The sequence below is a fragment of the Nicotiana tabacum genome, chromosome 5 (genome assembly GCF_000715075.1).
Source record: "Nicotiana tabacum cultivar K326 chromosome 5, ASM71507v2, whole genome shotgun sequence".
NCBI classification, from domain to species: Eukaryota; Viridiplantae; Streptophyta; class Magnoliopsida; order Solanales; family Solanaceae; genus Nicotiana; species Nicotiana tabacum.
The window spans coordinates 103,211,758-103,223,181 of NC_134084.1; the positions used below are offsets into that span (position 1 = coordinate 103,211,758).

At 35.2% G+C, this 11,424-nt stretch overlaps 1 protein-coding gene across 4 annotated transcripts; it reads right to left on the minus strand.

The window, feature by feature from the left end:
- Positions 1–815: 815 nt before the first annotated feature.
- Positions 816–6,075, minus strand: LOC107827950 (uncharacterized). 4 transcript variants are annotated; one of them, XM_016655185.2, is made up of 8 exons: positions 5,936–6,075; positions 3,756–5,018; positions 2,473–2,625; positions 2,317–2,388; positions 1,925–2,179; positions 1,702–1,789; positions 1,186–1,312; positions 816–1,109 (listed from the first exon to the last, which is right to left on the minus strand). In XM_016655185.2, the coding sequence occupies exons 2-5, from the start codon at positions 4,992–4,994 to the stop codon at positions 2,072–2,074; spliced, it is 1,572 nt and encodes a 523-aa protein (XP_016510671.2). In that variant the 5' UTR covers positions 4,995–5,018; positions 5,936–6,075; the 3' UTR covers positions 816–1,109; positions 1,186–1,312; positions 1,702–1,789; positions 1,925–2,071. The 4 variants fall into 4 exon arrangements, with proteins under 4 accessions (XP_016510671.2, XP_016510670.2, XP_075109989.1 ...); XM_016655184.2 differs by having other exon boundaries at positions 5,807–5,941; XM_075253888.1 differs by lacking the exon at positions 5,936–6,075 and adding an exon at positions 5,502–5,929.
- Positions 6,076–11,424: the final 5,349 nt, after the last annotated feature.

An 11,424-nucleotide genomic window follows, 5' to 3' on the forward strand; every position in this document is an offset into this window, starting at 1 on the left:
CATTTTCTAAAATAAATTATACTTTTTTCCTTTTCAAATCCATTAATTTTTTAAATACTCCATTGTTTTGGCTAGAACTACTTTTTTTTATATGATCTTGCGGATTTTTGGATTCTATTTGGAGTTGAACGTCAAATCAAAATAGAACGTTGAACTTATTACTTATACCACAGACATGTAGTGGGCGTTTGGACATAAAGAATTGTAAAATCCCCCAAAAGAAAAGTAAAAAAAAAAATCAAGTAAAAATGGTATTTGAAAATTAGAGTTGTGTTTGGACATGAATATAACTTTGGGTTATTTTGAAGTTTTGTGAGTGATCTGAGTGAAAATTTTAAAAATCAGCTTTTTTGAGTTTTTCAAATTTTCAAAAAAATCCAAAATTCTTCAAGTGAAAATTAAAAAATTTATGAACAAACGCTAATTTCGAGAGAAAAGGCAAAAAAAATTCGAAAAAAATGATTTTTTTTATGTCCAAACGGGCTCGTAATTTCTTCAAACGTTTTGTATTTATATTTCCAAGTCCTAATAATAAAGAAAAAAAGTTGTATGCACAATTAAAAAGAATGCAGTGGCCTTCCTCTTTCTAAATTTGGTGTTGTCAATTGCAAATTCTGCATCAGCGTCAAACAAAGACCATGTTATTGCAGCAACATAGAGCACACCCACAATAGTACTGTTTAGCCTTAAAAGATGCTACTTTTGTTCCCTTCATTATGTAAGCATAGAAGTTAATCAAGCTATAAATTGCATAACAATGTGCAACTTTTTTATACCATCGGGGTAAAATGATCTACAACACGTAAATCTCCATATTAAGCCTAATTTGGTAATATATAAATAAAGTAAACAATCTGCTATAACAAGTTAGAACACACTAATAGTGTAAAATATCAACAACACTATCAGCATATATAAGTTAAATTTATTACATTATCAGCAAGCAAATACAATCTCCGCAGCATCAAGTTATTCAAGAAACATGCAGATTCTGATCTTTCATCGCATCTAATTGAGCTTGTGACTAGGAAAACCAAGGTGAACCATTTCTCACCCTGTTGAGATAGCAATAATGCAGAAAACAGAAGTACAATTGGAGAAAAAAATGGCTGCCAAGGAAAAAAGAGAATATCAGTAATGGTTACATGCACCAGACACAACATATTAATTGCACCTTTATTTTACCACTTGAACGGCAGAAGAAGATAAGTGAAGCCTGAAGGTGCCCAGGACACCTTGCTGTTACTGAGTATCCTTGCTAGTACAAGTTAGTTCCTTTAAAAGGCACAGGCTGGGTGTCATTTACTGAAACCTGAAGATTCCATAGGAAAAAGGGGGATAAGCACAGGTCGAATAGTGGCAGATATAATATGAATGAAGCCTATAATGAATTGAATAAACATATATGGTGCCTTAGAGAGAAATCAGGGTATAACTGCGTCCTAAACTACAGTATGCTCCAATCAAGAAAAGGATAGAATTCCATGCACAAGTTTGTATTGCACGTTTAATCTCTAACTCCGTAAATAGAACAATACTTCTATGCAACTTCACTGAAATTTTAAGGCTAAATATAACTCCAATGACTTTTCTTGTGCACAAAACTTGGGCAGACTTGCACACAAATGTGACCACGGGTTGATAAGTATGATACCATATGTGAATATAAACCAGAACAGATTGAAATCCATATTCACAAACCTCAGAAATGACAAGCTGCTCTGCCGTAACTTCATTTCAGGAAGATACGTAACCTAAATAAGGCACCAAGAAGTGGTACAGCAATAAGCTGCACAAACAAGTAAGAAGGCCGTGAAATCGACAAGGCCAAAGCTTTAGAACAGATAAAGAATGAATAACGAGACCAAAAGAAAGCAAAATTAAGAAATAATTACTTTTTTGAAGATCAAGGACATTATCTTACTTGAGTATCAAAGTCCTCAAAGATTGTGGATAACAGTGAGTAGCATCAAAAGTGCTTTTTAGTTTTTGGTGCTGTACGTCATCTTCTGAATGAAGAAGCTAACAACAGCATTGTTAGAGCCGAATAGGCTAACAAGTTGTATGTAAACTAACAATGTCTTTGTTCAAGGATCATCAATGCTGATTGCAACACTTCTCTAGCCTTTCTATCTGGCGTACATCCAGCGGATTCCATTTCACTATATATCTTGGGGACCTAACAAGCAACAACAAATTAGAGCCAAATAAATGCTGCTAAATATAGAAAAAGTTCAGTTAGCATATAATTTCCATGATTTCTACTCCCTTTTCTCACTGAAGCCAGAAAAGAAATCAAATCATTTATCTTTTTACCTGATCAAACTTCTTAGCCCTCATAAAAGCCTTCATTAAAGTACTATAAGTAACCACATCAGGAGTAATACCCTAGAAAAATAGCAGCACCACTATCAGCAAAGTTTATCTCAGGAAGTATGCCTGAGGAAAAGTTGGAAATGTTTAAGGACTTACCATCTCCCTTATGTGCTGGTAAATTGATAGTGCCTCCATATGCCTACCAGCAGTCCCGAAAGCATTGATAAGCACATTTAGCATTATAAGGTTTGGTTCCATTCCTTCGGCTTCCATTATCTGCAGAACCTTTACAGTCTGCTCACATAATCCCTGCACACAAGGCAAGAATATAAAAAAAAATGGAATATCCTCAAAGCTGCTTAAAGATACTATCTCAAAAGAAGTAATATGCAGGTGAAGGAAATATTAATTGCATAGATACAACAACAACAACAATAACAACATACCAAGTGTATTCCCACAGTGTAGACTACAACAACAACAACAACGACCCAGTATAATCCCACAAGTGGGGTCTGGGGAGGGTAATATGTACGCAGACCTTACAGTGTAGACTGAAAAATGTAAAAAGAGACCTCAAGTATAAGGAGAACAAGAATACAAGCCATGCCAGAAATTAAGACAAAGTAAATGGAAGGCCGATGTTTAAGTCTCAACTCGACCCAAAAACTCTTTCTAAAGTTATCTAATCCAAGATTTGCACTACCATCGTATAAAGTGACAGAATTAAGTCATGCCACTGATCCCATGTTGAAAATATTCACATCTCAATGAAAGAATTTGCAATTTGAAGACACTCCCAGAGTCATTCCTCATACCATAATGTAATACATCCCAAAATCAATTTTTCTCTTCTTCTCTTACAACCTATGCTGTATCTCAACCAAAAAATAGATAACTGGGGACCAGGGGATAATCCGTCCATCAAATATTTCTCCCATTTCTTCACCCGACAACAAAATAATAAGGAACTAAATTAGCAATCAGTTAAAAAACTTGGATTGAATATTTGGAAGACCGTAGTTTCCTTACCTTCTTTCTAGAACAAACTATGTATTAATATCTTTTTGCACCCAACTATTCAGATATGCTTCGAACTAACATATTTCTTTAGTTGCGAAGAGAACCTAAAATGGTCAAATGCTACGAATTTAATCCAATTTAAAGACTAGGAACATGAAAGTCATGCACATACCAATCCTGAGAGATGGACTTTCAATCAGAAGACTACTTACCTGCGTGCTAAATCTCCAACTTTCAATCTATCTGCACACTAAGTCCCAAGGGCCCTCAGGCACCTTCCTCCACCCCCACACCCAAAATGGAAAAGAAGAAACATATTGAGGCTACGACCTACTCAACTAGTGCACACGTTTTCAGATAATCATTAACTATTTTATGTTTAAATATATAAGCAAAGGAACAGCACAACACCTCACCTGCTGAGCATAGGCATGGGCCAGGACACAAAAGATGCTAGGTGAAAGCTGAAGACCTTCCAATTTCAGAGCATTTAAACAATACTCTGCATCCTGAAATCTACCCTGCTGGCCATAAATATCAACCAAGACAGCGTAAATAGCCCCACTCTTGTGATGTCCTCTCCCTTGCATATTCTTGAGAATTTTATTAATAACATCCCACCTACCCTGCTCCACTAAATGGGTAATAATGATAATGAAGATCTTTGGATCAGGGTATAGTCCTTGTTCTTGCATCTCATCGAACAAATCTATAGCAGCATCAAGATGCCCAAACTTGCAATGCCACCGGATCAAAGAATTCCATGTTCGAAAATCAGGCTTTATGCCATCTCGGCGCATTTTTTCAAACACTTCTAAGGCCTCTCCCAACTCACCATACTTGCCAAAAGTATCAATGATGCTATTAAAGAGACGCTTATCCAATCGTAACCCCATCTCACGGATCTCTTCCACAATGCCTAGTGCTTTTTTCCACATCCCATTGTCCCTATACAGTTCAATTATTTTACTATACACAAAAGAATTTAAACCATAACTTTCTCTCCTCATTTTGGAGACAATCGACCAAGTATCCTCCAACCGCCCAGCATTGACATAATACTCAAGCAAGATCTCATAAGTTTCTTGGTTTCTCTCAACATCCAAATCTTCAAGAAACATCAAGACCTTATCTGCTAGCCTTAAGAAGCCTTTTCGCAAGAAGCTCCTAAGTAACGCATTGACCACCTTTACCCCTGGCCTGCGACCAGAAGATAACATTTCATGAAAGATTGCATCAGCTTCCAAGGTCCTGCCAACACTTCCAAGAGCAGCGATCAAACTGGAATAAGACAAATAATTTGCATGAAAACCCAAAGCCTCCATCTGGGAAAGCAACCCCATTGCCTTATCAACATCACCTTCACTACACAACTCACAAATGGATGCATTGTATAAATCATAAGAAATCTCCTCACCATTTATATGAAAACTCTGCTGCTCATTACTCGAGTAGTCAATGGTTCCAAAACGACAATTAACTAAAAAGCCACATCTTTTAGCTCTACTTTGCAATATAAGCTGAATAGACGTATGTAGCATCTTGCGTTTGATTGGATCAACGTGATGCTTCAGATAAACAGGGACAAGATCCCACACACCATGACGGCATATAGCTGGACTGGATCTAAAAAGAAGATTTTGTCGCATCTGCATGCTCTTTTGCAGGAAGTATGCTCGCTGCAACTAAAAATGGTTAGAGAGCCATTGCTATTAAAGAACTGTAATTTGTAAACAAAAGATGTATTCTTTCTTGCTATATCCACACAATCTTAACAGGTAACAAATGCAAAATTCTCCAGCGAACTGATGAAGTTAGCCCCAATAGGTTATTCTGCCACCAGGACAGATTACATATTTTTGGCTTTGATTAACTTCAGAAGTAAAATGAAATCTGTGGCTGCTAAGCTCCAAAGTGTTGTCAAGCTTGGCAATGTACACACACACACACACACATATAGCCCCTCCATTTCAATTTTATGGTAGTATTTGACGAGACACGCAGTTTAACAAAGAAAGATAGACTTTGAAACTTATGGTTTTAAACATGCTACAACATTTCTATGACAAGCATGCTATTAAGGATAAAAAGAAAATTTTGAAGTTAAATTGTTTCCAAATAGAGAAAAGTGTTGAAACATACTAATTCGGAAATAGACCCACATAAAATGGAATATAGGGAGGCAGGGAGTAACAAAATTGCTAACGACAGCTCCCCATTCACACACTTTATCAAACAGAGCAAAGGCAAGGCCAAAATGCTGCTAACATTTTTGGAATAGGCTGAGCTTTGGGAGTAATTAGCAAATGTCCAACTTAAATCCCTTTTACAGATAATTTACAGAAAACTGAGGGTTCTGTTAGTAGCGGAACCAACCATGAGTCCAGCGCATAAGGTTAAACTCTATATATGTGTGTGTGAAAAATAGATTGATATTAGAATTAGATATGCTTTTCAAAAACCATACCCAGCTCAGAATTACAATTCTGAATTCGCCAATTGGCCACTGGTTCCGTAATGAATAACAGGAGACATAATCATTTGGTAAAGACATTAGTGATTTTTGTGTCCAGAAAGGGACGAAGGGAGAACTTACAGTTCTATTTCTGACTGTCGAAATTGATAAAATGGAGCAACTTTCCAGCCGAGGGAGGGTCCGTCCTTGAAACTTCTTTATTCTCCACTCAGCATATCTTTTATATTAGCAAAAAGAAATTGTGTTTCACAAAAATGTTGCTACATTTAATTTTGTCAAATTCTTGTTCCTTAATGGAGTAAATGCAGACCAATTTAACGTGAAAAAAGCTGTTTAAAAAATCTTATGTAAAACGTATACATAAATACTTTCAACCTAACGAAGAACATAAATTAATATTCTTATAAATACTCCTGTATTTCAAAAGGAATGAAAAGGTATGGTCAATATTTTAATTACAACTTACATTTTTTATTAAATAATTATGATAAACCATAATTTTATAAAAAAGGCTATTTTACTCCCAATAATAATAGTCATATAAATTGGAATAGCCGGAGTATTATTTTGTTAAAGTAAAATGGTGTCTGAAAGAAATGAGAATAAAAAGAAAAAGTGTAAGGATATATTGAGCATTAGGGTTGTAGTTAGTAACGGGCATGTGAACGGCTTAGGAAGCTAAATAATAAGTGAGCTGAGATAAACAGATAAGATTAGAAGTGGGAAGAATAATTAATCGGATGGCCCAGATTGAGTCCCAATGGTTATAACAGTCAAACAGTGGGAAGGAGCTAGTTATTGAGAATCTGTTATCTCTTTCTCCTACTTAATGCTGTATTTTGGGTCGGGGCCGGGCCTAAATGGGTCAGATGGGTCGGGCTTAGCGGGCTTGGGCTCTGGCGGTCCCGGGCCTCACGGTCCCGGACTTCGTGGGCTCAACGGGTGGAATCAGCCCGTGACGGGCCTAAGCCCATATGGTCCTGGGCTAAACGGGCCGGGCTCGTGGGCTTAGCGGGCCTAACGGGCTTTTATATTGCCGGGCTTTTTTTAATTTTTTTTTTTAAGGCAATTTCTTGTAAACCATATCATAAATAATATATATGTAGAAATCTAATTATTAAAGTGTTTGACGAAAAAGTAAAATAACAAAACAATAGTAAAACTAAATTGCCATGCATAATAAATTAATAAGAAAGTACAACATGAAGCATAAATACGTCTCATAATTTTAAAATAACACAAATTGTTGAAATATCTTAAAGACGAATTTGCGGATAAATACCATCAACACAATACGTTATATGCCTCCTTAAAATGCATGTGGTACACCCTGAACGAAAATTTAAGACTCTTCCACAGTTCTTGCATTTTAATATTTGGCCTTCTTCATTTTCTTCAAGCACTTCATAGTAGTGCGAAACAAATAAGCGCACTCTTTCCGAACGAGGCATGATGTAACTTGAAAATTAAGATTGAGACTTGAAGTCTTGAAAATTGGAGATTGAGAGATTGAGAGAAATTTAGATTGAGAAATGAGTATTGAGTATTGAAATGAAGAAGAAGGAGGAGGGTATTTATAGTGTTAGAGAAGGTTAGTTTTGTAAATTGAACAAAAAAACAGCTATTTGTGCAATATGACCATTGGTGGTCATTGGGGGTGGGACCATCATTTTGAATTTTGAAAATTCTTGTTTTGTAGTATATATAGTATACTAGTATAGAATGTTATGTATATATATTATATATATATATATATATATAGTATACTAGTATAGTATACTATATATAGTATGTTATGTATATATATTTCCAAATATAATTTCTTATAATGTTTTGTAGTATATATATAGATTTTCTTGTAGTATATATTGTATGTTATGTATATATATTACCTTATATATTTTCTTGTAGTATATATTGTATGTTATATATATATATATATATATATATATATATATATATATATATATATATATATATATATATATATATATATATATATATATATATATATTATCTTATAAATTTTCTTGTAGTATATATTGTATGTATATTGTATGTTATGTATATATATTACCTTATATATTTTCTTGTAGTATATATTGTATGTTATGTATATATATTATAGCTTATAAATAATTGCAAGTTAAAGACAAAAAAATATTGCAAAAAGGTATTCAAGGGCATGTCTTATAATTTTTATTACCAAAAATGGTATATCTTTCTTAGTCTTCCTCTCCCCAATGGAATGAGCACAACAAGGTACTAATACCACCATTAAAAGGGAAAAAAACTAAAAAAAGATATGCCAAAAAGTACAAGGTACACCATAATCTACATTGTATCTCTAACAAATTTTATAAATCCTTCAAGGTTCGGAGGAGGTTGCGTTGGTGGTGGTGGAAAAGAAGCTTGTTCATCACCACTTCCGGGCAAAGCAACATCCTCCGCAAGTTCTGCCATCATTTCTTCATAAGCTTCATCTACCGCCGGTTGTGATTCCGCAATTCCAAAGTTTCTTCTTTCCGAGCGGATCCAATCTCTGAACAGTACAGATTTTTCCAAGCTCTCCCTCATTGACGCTCTATGATCACCTATTTGAAGTCTTGCTTGACTAAAAGCGATCTCTGATGTAACAGTTGAAGCTTGAATAGATAAAATATCCCGAGCCATCCTTGCAAGAACCGGAAAATGTTTTTCCCTTGCCTTCCACCATTCCAAAAGATCAAAAATGCCGTCTGGATTTTCCTTTTCAAGTCCATGTGACCAATAAACTTGAAGCTCATTTAGATGTGAAGTTTCATCATAATTATCACCTTGAGAACCCCTGAACACCGTCCAAGATTTAAGTGTTTTAAGCCCGCAACTCTTTAGACGATTGTGAACTAGACGAAGTAGGGGTTGGAACATTTGGTCTAGCATGCTCTAAGGCAAGTTGATAATCATTATAAATTGTTTGAGCATTAATTTTAATTGAGGCTTTTGCATCTGCAAGTGTAGCAAATTCCTCATTTGAAAGATCTAAAGCCTTATAAATATTTGAGTACCAAAAATGAGGACCTCCTAATTTCATTGTAGAATTTAACATTGCAGCAACACCATAAGTAGGAGGGATAGGGAAAAAATATTTTTTAAACTTTTCTTTCATTGCATTTATAGCAAGTTGATAAATTTCCCCACCCTCCAAAAATTTAATAAACAAATCACATAGTGCTGCAATATAAACTAAACAGTTTGAAATAGCAGGATAATATTGCCCAGAAAATGCATTTGTAGCAATTTGAAAATGTTCTAAAAAATCTATAAGAATTTTAACATTCGTCCAATCTTGAGTAGTAAGCATTTCATCATCATCCTCACCACCCACCCGAGCATTAAACGTTGCATTAATTGGGTTTCTATATTCATATGCAACTACTAAACTTTGGTACATATAATTCCATCTGGTCGGGCAAGCTTTAGGAACCTTTCTTTCTCTAAGGCCATATTCATCACATTTTTTAAAATATTCTCTTAGTCTACTTCTACGGTTTGAATAAAAAAGCCAATTAAGAGCAATTCTAACCTTTTCAATTTCTAAATTTAAAATTCGCATACCATCACCGACAATTAAATGATAAATATGACAAATACATCTAACATGGAATATATTCCTAAATGCGGGATTTAGTGTTGTTGTAAGTATGCCTATAGCACTAGTGTTACTAGAAGCATTATCCATAGAAATTGCCATTATTTTATCTCTAAAGCAAAAATATCTACAAATATCTGCAACAGTGTTAGCTATAAACTTACCTGTGTGACATGAATTAATTATTCTATACGCAATAATGCGTTTTTGCATTGTCCACTCCTCATCTATCCAATGACTTGTAACAGTTAGATAATCACAATCATTACCACTTCTACCAATATCAGTAGTAATAGAAATCCGATTACTTATATGAGTAAATAAATACCGCAAATATTGTTCATATTCATGTTTATATTTATAAATATCGCTCTTAACTATTGCGCGAGGCCAACCTTTATAAGTAGGAATAAAAACTCTTATAATATAATGCACCCAATTAGGATTAGAGGGAAAAGAATAGGGTAAGCACATAACGGTAATCATCTTTGCTAATTCTTCACGATCTCTATTTGGATCGTAATATAAAATACCTCCGGTCACAGTGTTAATTCCTGGTTGAACTAGATTTGAACTTGTACTAGGGTTAACATCAGAATCTACATGTGTTCCCTCTAGCTGCGCTTTCATTTGTAAATATCTAGTTTTATCTCTAGGGTGTGTTTTTATGTGGCTAGTCAAACTACTCGTGCCGCTACGGTCTCCAGTATCATCTAAAGCCGGTTGGGTTTCATCTTCATCCTCATTTTCAAAGATAGTTTCATTAGGATAAAGAGCATTCATAGTTTCATCATCTAAATTTTCACCTGGTGCAACATTATGGCAAAATTGACTATCGGAAAATTGAAAACAGGGGTTATCACTATCAAGAATAATAGGAGTAGCAGGACGTCTACCAGGTCTGGGTCGGGGAGCCGGGGGAAGGGTAGTAGGTTGGCCACTACTTTCACCAATTTTAGCTTTACCCTTACCACCAAAAATATTTTTCAAAGAAAATACCATATTAATTATAATTATACTAAATAGAACTAACAAAACTATAATATTAAAACTTAAGAGTTGGAACGCGTTTACTGAATTGCCGAACACCTTCTTGAAAATTGAAAATCGTTGAAGACTTGAATACTTCAATTCACCAACTTCACAATTTTTCACGAAATTTCAACAATAAAATAAGCAATTATAGTAGAGAGATTGAGAGAGATTGATGAATTGGTGAGTAAAAATGAAAGAATGAGGGGGTATTTATAGTTGAGAATTGGGAAAAAGTGTAATTATATAAAGTTTGGGGTCCAAATGGCTATTTTTTAAACTTCCAAACGGTCAAAATTGCAGCCCAACGGCTATAATTTTAATTTTTGACCGTTGCTATTTTTTTTAAAAAAAAATTAAAAAGTAGCCGTTAGGCCCGGTAAGACCGGCCCAGGCCCGCCAGCCGGTCCCGGGCTTAGCGGTCCCGGGCTCGTGGGCTTTTTTACCATACCCGGCCCGCCACGGGCTTTTTGCACCATTAGGGACCGACCCACCAGGACCGGCCCGCCAGGCCTGTTTAGCCCGTTAGGACCGCGGGCCCGGTCCGGTCCCGGCCCACCGTACAACATTACTCCTACTCTCCCTCCTTCTTCTCTCGATCTTCTTTCTTTTTCACACCCATTTCTATTTCTTCCACGAACTCAAGCTGACAATGGAGTTGAATTTATTTCCCTATTTCCAGTTGTAGTCACTCAAGTTAATCAATAAAGCTTTGGATTCGAGTTTCAATTTCCTTGTTCGATTAAATTCATGTATCAATTTCTTAAGTACATAAAATTTGGTATCAGAGCCCTATCCTGACCTATTCAACATGACATGAGTTAAAACAAGATCTAAATTTACTAAAGAAACTGTTAAAAAAATGAAGTCGCAATTATGAAAATACATAACTGCAAATGATTCTAAAATGGATGATTTGAAAAAAAACTTGGATACTCTCACAGAG

Bases quoted from the DNA above. Each gene is read 5' to 3' on its own strand.
- LOC107827950 (XM_016655184.2), bottom strand. From the start codon at position 5,893: ATGTCTTTACCAAATGATTATGTCTCCTGTTATTCATTACGGAACCAG. The intron at 5,019-5,806 runs GTATGGTTTTTG...TTTTAGTTGCAG, and splicing joins GAATTGTAATTCTGAGCTGG to CGAGCATACTTCCTGCAAAA. The intron at 2,389-2,472 runs GTAAGTCCTTAA...CTATTTTTCTAG, and splicing joins ACCAGCACATAAGGGAGATG to GGTATTACTCCTGATGTGGT.